This window comes from Monodon monoceros, unplaced genomic scaffold, assembly GCF_005190385.1.
Source record: "Monodon monoceros isolate NGI ecotype Baffin Bay Population unplaced genomic scaffold, NGI_Narwhal_1 Super_Scaffold_21, whole genome shotgun sequence".
In the NCBI taxonomy this organism is placed as follows: Eukaryota; Metazoa; Chordata; class Mammalia; order Artiodactyla; family Monodontidae; genus Monodon; species Monodon monoceros.
In genome coordinates this window covers 74,499,080-74,519,838 of record NW_021703778.1, presented here as the reverse complement: position 1 = coordinate 74,519,838, position 20,759 = coordinate 74,499,080, and the positions used below count along the sequence as shown (strand labels likewise).

Here is a 20,759-nt window from a genome sequence, read left to right as displayed (position 1 = left end):
GGCCCGGCCCACTGGGAGAGAGGAGACCGGCGGGCTATGGCAGGCTCCGCGCTCTGGTTTTCGCTGCTGCTGGCGGCAGCGTTCGCTGGGCGGGCGATGGCCCTGTGGCCATGGCCCCAGTACATCCAAACCTCCGAGCAGCGCTACACCATCTTCCCGCACACCTTCCAATTCCAGTACCACGTCAGTTCGGCCGCGCAGGTAGGCTGCTCCGTCCTCGACGAGGCCTTCCAACGCTACCGTGACCTGCTCTTCGGTTCCGTGTCCTTCCACTTTCCCCAACCCATGGGTGAGTCGGACCTGTCCCGTCTCGTTCCCGGGCTCCGAGAGGGCCTTCCTTGGGACAACTCCCCCAAACCTCCTGAAACGCCATTCCTTTGGCTTTTGACCAACCCTCTAGTCTATCCCAGTCCTCTAGCCTCCACTTCCACCTGCCCTTTTTCTCCAGCTGTCCTGTCAGCCTCCCCAAGGATTAGTCCCCCACCTCCATTCACTGAGCTGACTTCTGCGGCCAGGGCTTATCCGGAATCCTGCCCTCGGGCTATGTATTTCACCAAAATGTCTGCTTTAGGACTACAGTTCATTCAGGATAGCAAATTACTGAAAATACGGTGCCAGTAGACATCTGACCATGTTCAAGTGTCGAGGGTCCTCGTGAGGCTGTGACCAGGGCTGGGGAGAGGAGACCAGAGCTGACACTCAAAATTGGTTAAGACAAGACAAGAGAGATAAGCAAAATTACATACAAGTATCTGACACATAACATATTAGGTAAATGTTTAAACTGTGAGAAAAATCATAGAACGCTTGCATAAGGAAATGTGTTTTGAGCAGCCACTTAAAGTGAAGTGGTGTATGTACAGAAATTGGCCAGGACGGAAAGGACGGTATTCGAGGAAGGAAGGCAGGCTTAGGCAGAAGCACAGAGGGTTATGATTGAGCTCAAAGTTCTTGGCTGGTGTGTGTAATGAGGGTGGGGGGCGCTAGGGAGGGGTGAGGTTGGGGCGAGTGTGGGATTGAAATGAAGAGTCGGGAGTGCTTTGGATATGGGTTTCATCTGAAATAGCAGGGGCTGGTAGTTTTCTTTAAGGCAGCTGCTGAAAATTGTGTTTGAGGATGGTTATTTCACAGCAAGTAGAAGAGTAGACTCATGAATAGAGTCAGCAATGCAAACAAATAAAACTCTAGCTTATGGGCTTAACATTTAGAATTTTCTCGAAACTCTCCTGGAATCTAGTTCTCTGGTTATGAGGTATAGGTGTTTATGGAGGGAAGCCATATTTATGGTTGAGCCGTATGGTAGTGTCATTTTTTCTGGCATTTTAAGTATGCTTAAATTATTTTCAGAAGTTGTTATATGAGGGACTTCCCTGGTGGTGCAGTGGTTAAGAATCCACCTGCCAATGCAGGGGATATGGGTTCGAGCCCTGGTCCGGGAAGATCCCACATGCCGCGGAGCAACTAAGCCCGTGCACCACAACTACTGAGCCTGTGCTCTAGAGCCCACGAGCCACAGCTACTGAGCCCGTGTGCCACAACTGCTGAAGCCCGCACGCCTAGAGCCTGTGCTCCGCAGCAAGAGAATCCACCACAACGAGAAGCCCGCCCATCACAACGAAGATTAGCCCACGCTCACCACAACTAGAGAAAGGCCACACACAGCAATGAAGACCCAATGCAGCCAAGAAATATAATTAATTTTTAAAAAGATGTTTAAAAAGTGTTGTCATTTGATATGTAGAATTAAAAGTATTTAATCAAAAAAATGGCACTTAGAGTGTGACAGATGATTTAGGGAAAGAAATAGCATCAAAGGTAGTTCTTCACTGGTAAGATGCGTTAGGCCAAGGAGGATAAAAGGTATGCTCTTGTGTCCATGGTCGATCACATACTTCTCTGAATCCTTCATGACAAGTAATAGAATGCTTCACATAAAACTGGCACTCAGAATATGTTTATTTTGGTATAGAAAAGTTAGGGACTGACTTAAATCTGTCACCTAATTGGTGGTTTGGTATCTGCCTATTCCAGTGCTGGGCACTCAGTGGTTACAGGAAAAATATATGACCCAGTCCCAAGCTTTGCAGTCCAACTGGGGAATATGAAGCAAAAGGATACAGTGTGTTTAAAATGCTTAACAGACACAGGGAACTATATTCAATATCCTGTAATAAACCATAATGGAAAAGAATATGAAAAAGAATATATGTATCGATACATATGTATAACTGAATCACTTTGCTATACACCAGAAACTAACACAACATTGTAAATCAAATATACTTTAAAATAAAAGGCTTAAAAGGTAATTAGAATGTTTACTAGTATTATATAAATTAGGATAATTTCTGTACTTCTAAAAACTAAGTCTTTACCTGCATTGCTATAGGACTAGAGTTGAATCAAGAAAAGAGAAATAGGGAGGTTATGTGACAATGGTGTGCTGTAAATTCCCTAATGAAACAGATTTAGAGACAGACAAGAAACTAAATACAATGTTTATTTCAATTTATTACCTCCCTGTAAATGAATTTGCTCTATTAGTTGAGGGGTCTAATCCACTGACATAATGAAAGGTGTTTTGGAGGAACATTACCAAAGATAGACAAGTAACTTCTTTCTCTGATGTTCCTCCTATGGAGTCTTCTCTTTGGAATACAGGTTCCTGGAGAGGCTTTCAAATGACTTGAGCCATAATCCTATTTCTGCAAAAAGAAGGAAGAATCTGTGGAGGAAAACAACATCAGCAAAGCCCAAACTGTAGTATATTTCCCTATGGGGTTGATTTTAGTAAAGAAAACAACATATGCAAGTTAAAACTTAGCTAAAGCTTCTCCTCCAGATAACTTCCTTCCTTGTAGGCTTTGGGCCAGTGTCTGTCTTTTTTTTTTTTTTAATATTTGTATTTTATTTTATTTATTTTTTATACAGTAGGTTCTTATGAGTTATCCATTTTATACACATCAGTGTATACATGTCAATCCCAATCTCCCAATTCATCACACCCCCACCCCAACCCCCCGCCGCTTTCCCCCTTGGTGTCCATACGTTTGTTCTCTACATCTGTGTCTCTATTTCTGCCCTGCAAACCAGTTCATCTGTACCATTTTTCTAGGTTCCACATATATGCGTTAATATTTGTTTTTCTGACTTACTTCACTCTCTATGACAGTCTCTAGATCCATCCACATCTCTACGAATGACCCAATTTTGTTCCTTTTCATGGCTAATATTCCACTGTATATATGTACCACATTATCTTTATCCATTTGTCTGTCGATGGGCATTTAGGTTACTTCCATGACCTGGCTATTGTAAATAGTGCTGCAGTGAACATTGGGGTGCATGTGTCTTTTTGAATTACAGTTGTCTCTGGGTATATGCCCAGTAGTGGGATTGATGGGTCATATGATAATTCTATTTTTAGTTTTTTAAGGAACCTCCATAGTGTTCTCCATAGTGGCTGTATCAATTTACATTCCCACCAACAGTGCAAGAGGGTTCCCTTTTCTCCACACCCTCTCCAGCATCTGTTGTTTGTAGATTTTCTGATGATGTCCATTCTGACTGGTGTGAGGTGATACCTCATTGTAGTTTTGATTTGCATTTCTCTAATAATTAGTGATGTTGAGCAGCTTTTCATGTACTTCTTGGCCATCTGTATGTCTTTGGAGAAATGTCTTTTTAGGTCTTCTGCCTATTTTTGGATTGGGATGTTTGTTTTTTTAATATTGAGCTGCATGAGCTGTTTATATATTTGGGGGATTAATCCTTTGTCTGTTGATTCGTTTGCAAATATTTTCTCCCATTCTGAGGGTTGTCTTTTCGTCTTGTTTGTAGTTTGCTTTGCAAAAGCTTTTAAGTTTCATTAGGTCCCATTTGTTTATTTCTGTTTTCATTTCCATTACTCTAAGAGGTGGATCAAAAAAGATCTTGCTGTGATTTATGTCAAAGAGTGTTCTTCCTGTGTTTTCCTCTAGGAGTTTTATAGTGTCTGGTCGTACATTTAGGTCTCCAATTCATTTTGAGTTTATTTTTGTGCATGGTGTTAGGGAGTGTTCTAATTTCATTCTTTTTTTTTTTTTTTTTTTACGGTACGCGGGCCTCTCACTGTTGTGACCGCTTCTGTTGGGGAGCACAGGCTCCGGACGCGCAGGCTCAGCAGCCGTGGCTCACGGGCCCAGCCAGTCCGCGGCATGTGGGATCTTCCCGGACTGGGACACGAACCCGCGTCGCCTGCATCGGCAGGCAGACTCTCAACCACTGCACAACCAGGGAAGCCCTAATTTCATTCTTTAACATGTAGCTGTCCAGTTTTCCCAGCACCACTTATTGAAGAGACTGTCTTTTCTCCATTGTATATCCTTGCCTCCTTTGTCACAGAGTAGTCAACCATAGGTGCGTGGGTTTATCTCTGGGCTTTCTATCCTGTTCCATTGATCTATATTTCTGTTTTTGTTCCAGTACCATATTGTCTTGATTACTGTAGCTTTCTAGTATAGTCTGAAGTCAGGGAGTCTTATTCCTCCAGCTCCATTTTTTTCCCTCAAGACTGCTTTGGCTATTTGGTGTCTTTTGTGTCTCCATACAAATTTTAAGATTTTTTGTTCCAGTTCTGTAAAAAATGCCATTGGTAATTTGATAGGGATTGCATTGAATCTGTAGATTGCTTTAGGTAGAATAGTCATTTTCGCAATGTTGATTCTTCCAATCCAAGAACATGGTATATCTCTCCATTTGTTTGTGTCATCTTTGATTTCTTTCATCAGTGTCTTATAGTTTTCAGAGTACAGGTCTTTTACCTCCTTAGGTAGGTTTATTCCTAGGTATTTTATTCTTTTTGTTGCAGTGGTGAATGGGATTATTTCCTTAATTTCTCTTTCTGATCTTTCATTGTTAGTGTATAGGAATGCAAGAGGTTTCTGTGCATTTATTTTGTATCGTGCAACTTTACCAAATTCATTGATAAGCTCTAGTAGTTTTCTCGTGGCATCTTTAGGATTCTCTATGTATAGTATCTTGTCATCTGCAAACAGTGACAGTTTTACTTCTTCTTTTCCAATTTGTATTCTTTTATTTCTTTTTCTTCTGATTGCCATGGCTAGGACTTCCAAAACTATGTTGAAAATAGTGGCGAGAGTGGACATCCTTGTGTTGTTCCTGATCTTTGAGGAAATGCTTTCAGTTTCTCACCATTGAGAATGATGTTTGCTGTGGGTGTGTCATATATGGCCTTTATTATGTTGAGGTAGGTTGCCTCTCTTCCCACTTTCTGAAAAGTTTTTATCATAAATGGGTGTTGAATTTTGTCAAAAGCTTTTTCTGCATCTATTGAGATGATCATACGGTTCTTATTCTTCAATTTGTTAATATGGTGTGTCACATTGATTGATTTGCCTATACTGAAGAATCCTTGCATCCCTGAGATAAATCCCATTTGATCATGGTGTATGATCCTTTTAATGTGTTGTTGGATTCTGTTTGCTTATATTTTGTTGAGGATTTCTACATCTATATTCATCAGTGATATTGGTCTGTAATTTTCTTTTTTTGTAGTATCTTTGTCTGGTTTTGGTATCAGGGTGATGGTGGCCTCAAAGAATGAGTTTGCAGTGTTCCTTCCTCTACAGTCTTTTGGAAGACTTTGAGAAGGATGGGTGTTAGCTCTTCTCTAAATGTTTGATAGAATTCACCTGTGAAGCCACCTTGTTCTGACTTTTCTTTGTTGGAAGATTTTTAATCACAGTTTCAATTTCATTACTTGTAATTGGTCTCTTCATATTTTCTATTTCTTCCTGGTTCAGTCTTGGAAGGTTATACCTTTCTAAGAATTTGTCCATTTCTTCCAGGTTGTCCATTTTATTGGCATAGGGTTGCTTGTAGTAGTCCCTTAGGATGCTTTGTATTTCTACGGTGTCTGTTGTAATTTCTCCTTTTTCTTTTCTTTTTTTTTTTTGCGGTATGCGGGCTTCTTCACTGTTGCGGCCTCTCCCGTTGCAGAGCACAGGCTCTGGACGCGCAGGCTCAGCGGCCATGGCTCACAGGCCCAGCCGCTCTGTGGCATGTGGAATCTTCCCGGACCGGGGCACGAACCTGTGTCCCCTGCATCGGCAGGTGGACCCTCAACCACTGTGCCACCAGGGAAGCCCCTCTCCGTTTTCATTTTTAATTTTATTGATTTGAGTCCTCTCCCTCTTGATGAGTCTGGCTAATGGTTTATCAATTTTGTTTATCTTCTCAAAGAACCAGCTTGTGGTTTTATTGATCTTTGCTATTGTTTTCTTTGTTTCTATTTCATTTATTTCTGCTCTGATCTTTATGATTTCTTTCCTTCTGCTAACTTTGGGTTTTGTTTGTTTTTCTTTCTCTAGTTCCTTTAGGTGTCAGTTAGATTGTTTATTTGAGATTTTTCTTGTTTCTTGAGGTAGGCTTGTATAGCTATAAACTTCCCTCTTAGAACTGCTTTTGCTGCATCCCATAGGTTTTGGATCATTGTGTTTTCATTGTCATCTGTCTCTAGGTATTTTTTTATTTCCTCTTTGATTTCTTCAGTGATGTCTTGGCTATTTAGTAACGTATTGTTTAGCCTCCATGTGTTTGTGTTTTTTAAGTTTTTTTCCCTGTAACTGATTTCTAATCTCATAGCGTTGTGGTCAGAAAAGATGCTTGAAATGATTTCAGTTTTCTTAAATTTACTGAGGCTTGATTTGTGACCCAAGATGTGATCTATCCTGGAGAATGTTCCATGTGCACTTGAGAAGAAAATGTAATCTGCTGTTTTTGGATGGAATGTCCTATAAATATCAATTAAATCTATCTGCTCTATTGTGTCATTTAAAGCTTGTGTTTCCTTATTAATTTTGTTTGGATGATCTGTCCTTTCATGTAAGTGAGGTATTAAAGTCCCCCACTATTATCGTGTTACTGTCGATTTCCTCTTTTATAGCTGTTAGCAGTTGCCTTATGTATTGAGGTGCTCCTTGTTGGGTGCATATATATTTATGATTGTTATATCTTCTTCTCAGATTGATCCGTTGATCATTACGTAGTGTCCTTCCTTTTCTCTTGTAACATTCTTTATTTTAAAGTCTATTTTATCTGATATGAGTATTGCTACTCCAGCTTTCTTTTTTTTTGATTTATTTATTTTTAATTTTTGGCTGCATTGGGTGTTTGTTGTTGTGCACAGGGTTTTCTCTGGTTGCAGCAAGCAGGGGCTACTCTTCGTTGTGGTGTGCGGGCTTCTCATTGTGGTGATTTCTCTGGTTGTGGAGCACGGGCTCTAGGCGCACTGGCTTCAGTAGTCGTGGCACGCAGGCTCAGTACCTGTGGCTCGCGGGCTGTAGAGCGCAGGCTCAGTAGTTGTGGAACACGGGCTCATTTGCTCGGCGGCATGTGGGATCTTCCCGGGCCAGGGCTCGAGCCCATGTCCCCTTCATTGGCAGGCGGATTCTTAACCACTGTGCCAGCAGGGTAGCCCCTCCAGCTTTCTTTTGATTTCCATTTGCATGGAATATCTTTTTCCATCCCCTCACTTTCAGTCTGTATGTATCCCTAGGTCTGAAGTAGGTCTCTTGTAGACAGCATACATATGGATCTTGTTTTTGTATCCATTCAGCGAGCCTGTGTCTTTTGGTTCAAGCATTTAATTCATTCACGTTTTAGGTAATTATTGGTATGTATGTTTCTGTGACCATTTTCTTAATTGTTTTTGTAGGTCCTTTTCTTCTCTTGTGTTTCCCACTTAGAGAAGTCCCTTTAGCATTTATTGTAGAGCTGGTTTGGTGGTGCTGAATTCTCTTAGCTTTTACTTGTCTGTAAAGCTTTTGATTTCTCCATGGAATCAGAATGAGATCCTTGCTGGGTAGTGTAATCTTGGTTGTAGGTTCTTCCCTTTCATCACTTTAGATATATTGTGCCACTCCCTTCTGGCTTGTAGAGTTTCTGCTGAGAAATCAGCTGTTAGCCTTATGGGAGTTCCTCTATATGTTATTTGTCGTTTTTCCCTTGTTGCTTTCGATAATTGTTCTTTGTCTTTAATTTTTGTCACTTTGATTACTATGTGTCTTGGCATGTTTCTCCTTTGGTTTATCCTGCCTGGGACTGTCTGCGCTTCCTGGACTTGGGTGGCTATTTCCTTTCCTATGTTAGGGGAGTTTTCAACTATAATCTCTTCAAATATTTTCTTGGGTCCTTTCTCTCTCTCTTCTCCTTCTGGGACCCCTATAATGTGAATGTTGTTGCGTATAATGTTGTCCCAGAGGTCTCTTAGGCTGTCTTCATTTTTTTTTTTTTTTGCGGTACATGGGCCTCTCACTGTTGTGTCCTCTCCCTTGCGGAGCACAGGCTCTGGACGCGCAGGCTCAGCGGCCATGGCTCATGGGCCCAGCCGCTCCGCAGCATGTGGGATCTTCCCGGACTGGGGCGTAAACCCGTGTCCCCTGCATCGGGTGGACTCTCAACCACTGCGCCACCAGGGAAGCCCTGTCTTCATTTTTTTTCATTCTTTTTTCTTTATTCTGTTCCATGTCAGTGAATTCCACCATTCTGTCTTCCAGGTCACTTATCCATTCTTCTGCCTCACTTATTCTGCTATTGATTCCTTCTAGTGTATTTTTCATTTTACTTATTATATTGCTCATCTCTGTTTGTTTGTTCTTTAATTCTTCTAGGTCTTTATTAAACATTTCTTGCATCTTCTTGATTTTGCCTCCATTCTTTTTCCGAGTTCCTGGATCATCTTCACTATCATTATTCTGAATTCTTTTTCTGGAAGGTTGCCTATCTGCACTTTATTTGGTTGTTTTCTGGGGTTTTATCCTGTTCCTTCATCTGATACAAAGTCCTCTGCCTTTTCATTTTGTCTATCTTTCTGTGAATGTGGTTTTCCTTCCACAGGCAGCAGAATTGTAGTTCTTCTTGCTTCTGCTGTCTGCCCTCTGGTGGATGAGGCTATCTAAGAGGCTTGTGCAAGCCTCCTGATGGGAGGGACTGGTGGTGGATAGAGCTGGGTGTTGCTCTGGTGGGCAGAGCTCAGTAAAACTTTAATCTGTTTGTCTGCTGATGGGTGGGGCTGGGTTCTTTGGCCTGAGGCAGCCCAACACTGGAGCCTGCCCAGCTCTTTGGTGGGGCTAATGGCGGACTCTGGGAAGGCTCACACCAAGGAGTACTTCCCAGAACTGCTGCCAGTGTCCTTGTCCCCATGGTGATCCACAGGCACCCCCCGCCTCTGCAGGAGACCCTCCAACACTAGCAAGTAGGTCTGGTTCAGTCTCCTATGGGGTCATTGCTCCTTCCTCTGGGTCCCGATGTGCACACTACTTTGTGTGTGCCCTCCAAGAGTGGAGTCTCTGTTTCCCCTAGTCCTGTTGAAGTCCTGCAGTCAAGTTCCGTTAGCCTTCAAAGTCTGATTCTCTAGGAATTACTCCTCCGGTTGCCAGACCCCCAGGTTGGGCAGCCTGACATGGGGCCCAGAACCTTCACTCCAGTGGGTGGACTTCTCTGGTATAAGTGTTCTCCAGTCTGTGATTCACCCACCCAGCAGTTATGGGATTTGATCTTACTGTGATTGTGCCCCTCCTACCATCTCATTGTGGCTTCTCCTTTGTCTTTGGATGTGTTTTATCTTTTTTGGTGAGTTCCAGTGTCTTCCTGTTGATGATTGTTCAGCAGTTAGTTGTGATTCTGGTGCTCTCGCTAGAGGGAGTGAGCGCACGTCCTTCTACTCCACCATCTTGAACGAATCTCTCCTCCAGTGTCTGTTTTTTTTTTTTTAATTTTATTTATTTTTTGGCTGTGTTGGGTCTTCATTGCTGCACATGGGCTTTCTGTAGTTGCTGTGAGCAGGGGCTACTCTTTGTTGCAGTGCGTGGGCTTCTCATTGCAGTGGCTTCTCTTTTTGCGGAGCATGGGCTGTAGGCGCGCGGGCTTCAGTAGTTGTAGCGCATGGGCCTAGTTGCTCCGCAGCATGTGGGATCTTCACTGACCAGGGCCCGAGCCCGTGTCCTCTGCATTGGCAGGCGGATTCTTAACCACTGAGCCACCAGGGAAGTCCCATGGGCCAGTGTCTTTCTTTTTTTTTTTATTTTTTTTTAATTTTTGGCTGCATTGGGTCTTCATTGTGGCATGTGGGCTTTCTCTAGTTGCAGCAAGCAGGGGCTACTCTTCATTGTGGTGTGCGGGCTTCTCATTGTGGTGGCTTCTCTTGTTGCAGAGCACGGGCTGTAGGCCTGTGGGGTTCAGTAGCTGTGGCACATGGGCTCAGTAGTTGCGGCTCACGGGCTCTATCTAGAGCGCAGGCTCAGTAGTTGTGGTGCCCGGGCTTAGTTGCTCTGCGGCATGTGGGATCTTCCTGGACCAGGGCTCGAAGCTGTGTCCTCTGCATTGGCAGGCAGATTCTTAACCACTGCACCACCAGGGAAGTCCCATGGGCCAGTGTCTTTCTTAATCCAGCACAGCTTCTGGTTTTGATCTGATCCTGGAATTCAGTGAAGTTCATACTTAACATTTTCTAAAACACAAGTCTAGTGTTGAGGTTCAACTCCATTCTGAGTTTTCCTCCAAGGGTTAGCTGTAGTCATTAATTGTAAATGATTTGTGGAAGTGTTTAGCATTTGCTACCTGTTTTATAATTGACAGGTGTTTCTGCCAACTGGAGGGTGTGTGTTGCATGTTGTTAAACCTGTTAAATGGAATTATTTTAGATATTTGAATAAGCCTAGTTTTCTGTTTTGATTATTAAGCCACATCCTGTTTGCACATCAAAGATCTGATTATTTGGGATTGCACCCAACTAATGTTGCGCCAAATACTTCTTGGGGTGCTTGATGGAGTTGATAAAGCCCAGGTAAAGTGACTAAATCTGATGATGTCATGTGACTGCATTCTTCTTTGCTTTTCCTGAAACTAGTTGATTGAATCCGTAGTCCTTAATGGTTATTATAAAGTTCCAACCCTGTTCTGATGTTCACACACATCCATATGAGTTAATTAGGATGCCATTGTCCCTGAACAAAATGATTCCCACCACCCTTCCCCAGCCCTGTTATTCTAGAATGGAAGGAAGATTATTGTATGAGTATCTGCAGCCATTATCAATATTTGATTTGCTCATCCTCAGATATTAAGTGACCAAGTTAATAAGTGGCATAATTCATTATAATTTGAATCTCCTAAAATACCTCCTTTGGCCATTCCTTCTATACTTAACGCCCAGAACATAGTAGATACTTAATTATTTGTTGGATATATTAAAATTAACTTAAAAGGGCTGCTTTGTATAAAAGTTTGTAAAAATGCGTCATGGTTTTTGTTTATTTCTAAGATCATCAAAAAGGAGATGATTTGCAGGTTTCATTTAGAATTGATTGTCTTTCCTTTCAAGTTTCAAATTTGGAATATAAGCATGTGACTCCACGGAAAGGAGGATCACACTGTGCTGTGGTCCTAACTCAGGCTGCCCTTAACCCATCACAGAATTGGAGATGCATTGGAAATGCGTCTAGAGAGTGTAGGAAGAAAACGGATAAGGGGCAGCCTGGCTGGGGAGAAGAGTAATGCTGATCAGCTTTCTCCGCTCTAATTGGACTAGTGGCTGTGTACACTTTAACCTTTCCCATGACAAGGACAAGGCATAGTCCTGCAGAAGACTTACATATATTGTCTTAAAAGCAAAGAGAAAAGAATACAATGCAGGAAGAGAGTTTTGTAGTAGAATTATTTTTCTTGTGAAGGGGTATGCGGAGGACGGAGGGATACGTAAAGAGGAAAAATACAGTGATTTGGGAAGAATAGGTTGCAGGAGCATTGTTTTTAGTGAGGGGCAAAATAATTGTGTGCCATTTTGAATTCCTGGGCCTAGATTAGCTAGGCCTGCAGTCCTCAACCAGCCTCTCTTCTCACTGCTGAACCCAAGAAGCTCAGCTTGGTCAAGATGTGTGTGGGTAGTCTGGGCCTGGTTTATGAAAAATTCCAGTCTTATTTCCTTGAGCTATCGTTGCTTCCCCCTCACCCTGCTTGAAGACCTATCTCAGTAGAGGACTCAGGGTCTGAAACATGATTTATTCAGGAGTCAGCCAGAGAATGTTTATTAATCATTTCTTTAACTATGTGCCCTTGGCAAATCGCCTAACTTGCAAGCACCTACTGCTGCTTTTTTTTTTTTTTATGTGCCTACATTCCAAGCATTTCTGAGGATAACAAGGAGATAATGATGAGTGTTTTTACAGACTTTGGAGGAGGATACACAGCAGAAGGAAGAACTTGGTGATTTTAAAAATGAAACAAAATACAAATAAAACGTCTAAGCCACAGAGCTGCCCTTCCTCCCATCTCCTTCCACTCCACTTCCTCACCTCCACACGGAAGAGTGAAGCAGGGCAGCTTTTTCCAGTTGATACCTTCTTTTTTGATTTGTTTTTGTTTTTAACAGCAGGTGTGGGATTTTTTTTTTCTCCTTATAGCTACTCAGTCTTTCTGGGGCATGTTGTCGATTTCTTAGCCTGTTGAAGGCATAAACCTCAGTCCTTTTCCTAATGATTTGTCAACTGAAATAAAAATGCACAACGTGAGAGCTGTGAGTTTCAGTTTTATTTGGGGACTTACTGAGGACTGAAGCCCAGGAGACAGCCTCTCTAATAGCTCTGAGGAACTGCTCCAAAGAGGCAGCTGGGGAGGTCAGCAAGCATATATGTGATTTTGGAGAAAGGGGTACATGCAATCAAGCACACATCTCGGTAGAAGGTTGCTGTTGGTCACGAGGAACAGATATCTTAATGATTTTAGTGCTTTTCTAAATATGGAAAGATGCAAGAAATTGGATTTATAAAATTTTCTCCTGAAAATATCTAACTATCTGAGGCCGTTTTCCCAGAGTCCAGAGTGCCTCATTCCTGATCTCTGCTCTGAACTCCTGTCAGGGTGTGTTGAAGGTCAGCAACTTTATTGGCTAATCACCCAATTCTTGTAGAGCTGGATGGTGAGTGACATTCTTCAGGTAACAATTATACAGAAGGAAAGGAGTTTTGCTGCCCAACCAATACTTCTTTTAGAAATGAAAGAGGTTACTCTTATGTTTCTGCATTTTCCAAAATTTCTTCTGCTGGCCCTAGAAACAAGTGACAAGATTAGAGTCAATGTGCATCACCAAGAGGTTTAACCAATTGGATGAGAAGCTTTCTCCCACCTTTGTGGGGCCACTGAACACAAGGTCAGCTGTATAATTGTTACCTAAAGAATGTCACTCGCCATCCAGCTCTACAAGGATTGGGTGATTAGCCACTGCAGTCGCTGACCTTCTCAACACACCCTGATAGGAGTTGAGAGCAGAGATCTGGAATGAGGCATTCTGTGCTCTGGGAAAAGGAGGAGGTTGGGTCTGTAGAGGTGAGAGGTGTATATGTGAAGGATTTTCTATGATCTTCCTCAAGGCTTATGGTTCTGTAATCTGTTGTAATAGAGAAATGGGTTTGCTTTTCTTCTCTATCCCTGGCTGTAGTGAATAAGACCTATTACTGGGTCAGGAACTTCTCTCTTTTATTTCCCCTGCATCCGTTTTAAGCTGCTGTTATTGCTTAAGCTCTCTGGCCATGCACTCAACCCTGATCTCTAGCCAGCAGTGGGGTGCTATCACTGTATCCACATCTTGAGGTTGGCTGCAGCTTGGGTCTGGTGTGGAGCTCTCTCCTCTGGAAGTGTATGCTCAGATGGCAGGGTGCTTGTCAGCTCGGGTGTCAGTAAGTAGCCTCCCTTTCTTTTGTAAAGCTTTGGGTTGGGAGCAAGGGAGATGGCTCACCAGGTACACTGTGTCCTGGATGAAAAGTTTAACTGCTGTCCTATTCAACCTTGTCCTGGTAGTAAGTAGTAACTAGGAACCCACATTTGTGGCTTTGGTCTTTTGACTAGGGCCACAATCCTAGTTTGAGGAAGATTCAGAGTTCCAAGCCCATGTCCCTTTTATATGTTGGAGTGTCAGCCTGTTTGCCATACAGGGTGGCACCACACAGTAGTGGAGCCCTCAGGCTTCTGTAAGAAGCTCATGGAAAGCCCTCAGGGAAGCTGCTCTTATGGTGTGGTTATCCCACAAGGCACCCTGCCCCTGGGCTCCTCCAGCCAAGTGGCAAACATGACTTTTTAAGAAAAGGGAAGTAGGACTTCCCTGGTGGCGCAGTGGTTAAGAATCTGCCTGCCAAAGCAGGGGACACAGGTTCGAGCCCTGGTCCGGGAAGATCCCACATGCCACGGAGCAACTAAGCCCACGCGCCACAACTACTGAGCCTGTGCTCTAGAGCCCGCAAGCCACAACTACTGAGCCCACGCGCCTGGAGCCCATGCTCTGCAACAAGAGAAGCCACCTCAATGAGAAGCCTGCACACTGCAACAAAGAATAGCCCCCGCTCGCCGCAACTAGAGAAAGCCCATGTGCAGCAACGAAGACCCAACGCAGCCAAAAAAAAAATAAATATTTAAAAATAAAGAAAAAGAAAAGGGAAGTAGAAAATGGAAGGAAACTAGCATTTATTGAGTATCTGGCACTTGCTGTATGTTATGCCATCTAATCTTCATAACAGCTCTGTGAGATTGGTGTTATACTCATCTTTCAGAACTGAGACTCAAAGAGGTTAAGTAACATGTCCAGGGTTACACAGCTAGTAGTGGTGGAGCAGAAATTCCAGTCTGGTCTCTTTGTCTACCAAGATTTTGCTCTTTTCGCTGTGCAATTTTAGGGCAGTCTACTCATAAATACTTTTACCAAGCGTTATACCAATTAGCGATTTGGAAAACTACTGGCCTCTGGTAGGATTAAGCCCTGATCAGTAACTTCTGACATCTAATTGCTTTAATCATTAGCACTCAAATTCTAAATACTTTGATCCCTGGCCCATTGTTTTCAGATTCCAGTAGTATTTCTAGCTGGCTTCCTCCCTTCCATTCATCCTTAGTACAAGCAGTTTTTATTAAGCAACAATAATTTGTCAGTAGCACTGGTTCAAGGAATATTAATGAGCTGCCCCTGTCCTTAAAGAATTTATAGTCTCATACCAGAAACCTACAGTAATCAAAACAGTATGGTACTGGTACAAAAACAAACACATATTTCAATGGAACAGGATAGAGAGCCCAGAAATAAACAGGCGCACTTATGGTCAATTAATCTATGACAAAGGAGGCAAGAATATACAATGGAGAAAAGACAGTCTTTTCAAAAAGTGGTGCTGGGAAAACTGGACAGCTCCATGTAAAAGAACGAAATTACAACATTCTCTAACACCATACACAAAAATAAACTCAGAAAGGAATTAAAGACCTAAATGTAAGACTGGATACTATTGAATGGGAGAAAATATTTTCAAATGATAATGACCGATAAGGGATTAATACCCAACATACGTAAACAGCTCATACAACTCAACATCAAAAAACAACCCAATAAAAAAATGGGCAGAAGAAATGAATAGACATTTTCCAAAAAGGAAATGCAGATAGCCAACAGACACATGAAAAGATGCTCAGTATTGCTAGTCATCAGGGAAATGCAAATCAAAACCATAATGAAGTATTACCTCACACCTGTCAGGATGGCTGTCATCAAAAAGAACACAAATAACAAATGTTGGCAAGGATGTGGAGAAAAGGGAACGCTTCTACACTGTTGGTGGGAATGTAAATTGGTGCAGCCACTGTGAAAAACAGTGTGGAGGTTTCTCAAAATTTTCTATTTCTCTAAAAATAGAGCTACCATATGACCCAGCAGTTCCACTCCTGGGTATACATCTGAAAAAAACCAAAAACACTAATTAGAAAAGATACACGCAACCCAGTGTTCATAGCAGCATCATTTGCAATTGCCAAGATATGAAAGCAACCTAAGTGTCCATCAACAGATGAATGGCTAAAGAAGATGGTGTGTGTGTGTGTGTGTGTGTGTGTGTGTGTGTGTGTGTGTGTACACACAGTGGAATACTACTCAGCCATACAAAAGAATGAAATTTTGTGATTTGTAGCAACATAGATGGACTTGGAGGGCATTATGCTAAGTGAAGTAAGTCAGACAGAGAAAGACAAGTACTGTATGATATCACTTATATGCAGAATCTAAAAAATACAATGAACAGTGAATACAACAAAAAAGAAGCAGACTCAGATATAGAGAACAAACTAGTGGTTAGCAGTGGGGAAGGGGGAGGGGCAGAATAGGGGTTGGGGAATGGGAGGTACAAACTATTGGGTATAAGATAGGCTCAAGGGTGTATTGTACAACACAGGGAATGTAGCCAGGTTACATTATTATTTTGTAATAACCTTAAATGGAAAGTAACCTTTAAAAGTATAAAATTTTTTTAATTAATTTTTTTTTTTTTTTTTTTTTTGCGGTACGCGGGCCTCTCACTGTTGTGGCCTCTCCCGTTGCAGAGCATAGGCTCCAGATGTGCAGGCTCAGCGGCCATGGCTCACGGACCCAGCTGCTCCGAGGCATGTGGGATCTTCCCGGACCGGGGCACGAACCCGTGTCCCCTGCATTAGCAGGCGGACTCTCAACCACTGTGCCACCAGGGAAGCCCTAAATTAATTTTTTAAAAGACTTAAAAGAATTTACAATCTCTGGAAGTGGAAACACAGACATATGGTAAAGTGTGATTTTTGCTGATAACTGAGGTACAGGTGCTTTGGGAACACCTGACGTGTGTGCGTACAGGGGGTACATTTTGAGAAGACTTCCAGTAAGAGCTGTCTAATGAGATCTGAAAGGAGTTAATGGAGGTGGAGTTATTAATCCACACAGAAAGAAATGCATGTAGGAAAGGCCTTTAGGAAGAAGCTTCCATGACATATTCAAGAAACTCAAGGTCAGTGTGGTCAGTGTGAAGCACGCACTGAACTTGATGGATCAGCAAGTTCTGAAGCTAGTGAGGTGGTAGATGCAAGGTCATGAAATGGCCTGGTGAGCTCTGATGAAGAACATGAACTTTATCCTAAGGTCAAGGAAGGCCAATAAAAGCCATTAAGCAGGATAAGTGATGTGACTAAACTCTGGCTGCATTGGGGATTGGTGGGGAATGGGACTAGAGGCAGGAAACCCAGTTAAAAGGCTCTTATAGTGGTCTAGATAAGAGATAAGAGTGGCTGAAGTGGGTTGACGGCTGTACGGACAAAGAAAGCTAGAAGGACTGAAGAAAAACTTAGCAAGTGGATGTCCATTGACAGATAAATGGATAAAGAAGATGTGGTATATATACACAATGGAATATTACTCAGGCACAAAAAAGAATGAAATAATGCCATTTGCAGCAACCTGGATGGACCTAGAGATTATCATACTAAGTGAAGTAAATCAGACAGAGAAAGACAAATATCATATATGATATCACTTATATGTGGAATCTTAAGAAATGATACAAATGAACTTATTTATAAGACAGAAACAGACTCACAGACATAGAAAACAAACTTATGGTTACCAAAGGGGAAAGGTGGGGGGAGGGATAAATTAGGAGGTTGGGATTAACATATACACACTACTATATATAAAATTGATAATCAACATGGACCTGCTGTATAGCACAGGGAACTCTATTCGATACTCTGTAATAACTTATAAAGGAAAAGAATCTGAAAAAGAATAGATACATGTATATGTATAACTGAATCACTTTGCTGTACACCTGAAACTAACACAACATTGTAAATCAACTATACTCCAATATAAAATAAAAAAATTTTTAAAAAGAAAAAAAATTCAGGAAGTGGAATGCTTGAAGGTGGGGGTTATGATGGAGAGGGGGTGTGAGCATTGGCTCCAGATTTGTGATTTAGTAATTTGAATGTGTTCAGCCGCCATTCACAAGGATAGGGAAAACAGTAGGAGAGCAAGGGAAGGAGGGAAGGAGTGAAAAGAGAGAGAGACAGAGAGATTGATTAAGAGCTTTAGAGGCAGATGGGAATGATTAAAAGTCAGTTTGATTTTGGACCTGTTGAGTGTGAGGTGTCTGTTTTCTAGCAGAAAGTTCGCTATATGGTACTGAACTAGCCTCCGGATGGAGAGAAAGACTGGAGACCGGAATCCAAAGTCTTGGGTAAATAAAGAAGTGACAGGAAGTTGCAGAGTGTCGTGACAAGGAGAGGCTCAGGATTTTACAGCTGAATGTCATGAGCCACAGAAGAGAGGTTGTTGTTGTTGTTGCTGCCCTCGATGGTAGAGGGTGGATGGCCTGGAAGCAGCCCCATAGCTCAGCCCCAGAATGTGAGAGGAGCTGCCACTCAGAGCAAGTGGTAGGGGCAGCAGTATCCTGGGGAGAGCCAGGCTTCCGCTAAGGAGGAAGTAGAAAAGGCTGTGGGTGTTGGTAATTGAATAACCATGGAGTAAGGCTCCAGAGGGTTGGCAGGGATGGATGATGTGTAGTACAGGTGGCTTGGTGGGGAAGAGGAAACAACCCTTAGAGAGATGGGAGTGTGGGCCCAGAAATGAGCAGAGGTGTTTATGTACTGGGCAGAGTGACAAAGGATGATAGCAATATGACACGGTAGACTTCCATGACTATAAAACCATGCCAAGGAAACAAGTTCCAGAGGCAAGCAAAAGTTCATGTATGTATGTGTATGTACGTGTATATATATACGTGAGAATTTACTATATGACAAAGGAAGCATTTCCAATCAAAAGTGAAAAGATGTATTAGTCAATAAATATGTAGGGATGACTGGTTATCCATTTGGAAAATTTTTAAATCTTTACCTCATGTCAAGCACAGAAGTAAATTCCAGGTGTATTCAAGATCTAAGGATATGCCGTAAAACTATTAGAAGGAATCAAAGGAATGATTCACGTAGTCCCAGGGTAGAGGAGGTCTTTCTAAGCAAGCCAATAAAGGAAACCGTAAAGGAGAAGACTAACAGATTTGACTACATACAAATTAAAGCAAAAGAACCCATAGGTTAAAGGACAAAATGAGGCAAATATTTGCAACCTTAAAAGACAAGGTTAAAATCTAGAAACAGCTCTGCAAATCAATAAAAGAAAATTACCTTTAAAAAAAGTGCAAAGGGGCTTCCCTGGTGGTGCAGTGGTTGAGAGTCCGCCTGCCGATGCAGGGGACACGGGTTCGTGCCCCGGTCCTGGAAGATCCCACATGCCGCGGAGCGGCTAGGCCCGTGAGCCATGGCCGCTGAGCCTGCGCGTCCGGAGCCTGTGCTCCACAACGGGAGAGGCCACAACAGTGAGAGGCCTGCGTACCGCAAAAAAAAGTGCAAAGACAAATGAACTTATGTACAAAACAGAAACAGACTCATAGACATAGAGAACAGACTTGTGGTTGCCAATTGGGGTGGGTGGAGAGAGGGATGGACTGGGAGTTTGGGATTGGTAGATGCAAACTATTACATGTGTTTGGATATTACATATGGAATGGATAAACAAGGTTCTACTGTATAGCACAGGGAACTATATCCAATCTCTTGAGATAAACCATAACGGGAAAGAATGTAAAAAAAAGAATGTATATATATATATATATATATGTGTGTATAACTGAGTCATTTTGATGTACAGCAGAAATTAGCACATTGTAAATCAACTGTATTTCAATAAAAAAAATGTTTCTGTTGGAAAAAAAAAGTACAAAGAATATGACCAGTAAATACAAAGCAATGCTCAAATTCAATCATTATTAAAGAAATACAAATTAAAACAATGCTGTATTTCTTTATCAATCAGGCTGGCACAGATGAAAAAGAAGTGACATAGTCTAGTTTTGGAAGGATGAAAAGATGGGCCCATATATTTTGGCTCAGATAAACTAGTAAGTAATTTGGAAGAGTAATTGGCAGCATCAAAACTAAAAACTTTAATATTTTTGGCCTAGAATTTCCACCTCTAGGAATTTTCCTACCAAAATCTCTCACAACTGCTTTAACAAAGAATATATATATGAATATTTACTAGAGCATTGTTTATAATATTGAAAACTTAGAAGCATTCCCAAATGTCCACAAAGAGGAGAGAAGTTAGGATTTTCACCTTTTTTAAAAAAATAAATTTATTTATTTATTTATATTTTTGGCTGCATTTGGTCTTCGTTGCTGCACATGGGCTATCTCTAGTTGCGGTGAGTGGGGGCTACTCTTCGTTGCAGTGCGCGGGCTTCTCATTGTCGTAGCTTCTCTAGCTGTGGAGCACGGGCTCTAGGCACGCGGGCTTCAGTAGTTGTGGCACATGAGCTCAGTAGCTGTGGCTCGAAGGCTCTAGAGCGCAGGCTCAGTAGTTGTGGCACACAGGCTTAGTTGCTCCACAGCATGTGGCATCTTCCCGGACCAGGGCTCGAACCCGTGTTCCCTGCATTGGCAGGCAGATTCTTAACCTCTGCGCCACCAGGGAAGTCCCCCAGATTAAGTTTTAAAAGTAGAGGAAAAAAGAAAACTTTTAACTACAACTTTTACAAAAGAAGACAGAAAGGAGAATATTCAGGATTCACCTATGGGCTAGATGGATTGTATCAATATTTCTGAGTAGGTATTAGTAGTCTCTGGTGGGTGAAGAATCTTAGGACTTGTGGGAAGAGGCACCACGGTCCAGACTGAATCCAGCAGCACTATGGAGGGGCTCCAGGCTCAGGGCAGTTGGATTCTCAGACTCCCACTCTACAGGGAGAAGTCTGACAGGGGTGGTCTTGCCTCTTCCCTAGACACACCAATGCTCTTGTGTATCAGCTGCTTCCCAGGCTTGGAATACCTTTTCCCCTCTTGGTACCTGGCAAACACCAATTCAG

General features: G+C 42.3%; 1 protein-coding gene across 4 annotated transcripts in view; it reads left to right on the top strand.

Annotated features, from left to right (window-relative positions):
- Positions 1-20,759, top strand: part of HEXA (hexosaminidase subunit alpha) — a 40,897-nt gene continuing 20,138 nt past the window's right edge. Inside the window, exon 1 of one of the 4 annotated variants that reach the window (XM_029238093.1) lies at positions 1-289. In XM_029238093.1, the coding sequence (XP_029093926.1) occupies positions 37-289 (253 nt within the window). In that variant the 5' untranslated portion in view covers positions 1-36. The remainder of the gene's footprint in view (positions 290-20,759) is intronic. The other 3 variants (XM_029238094.1, XM_029238098.1, XM_029238097.1) reach the window with 3 other exon arrangements.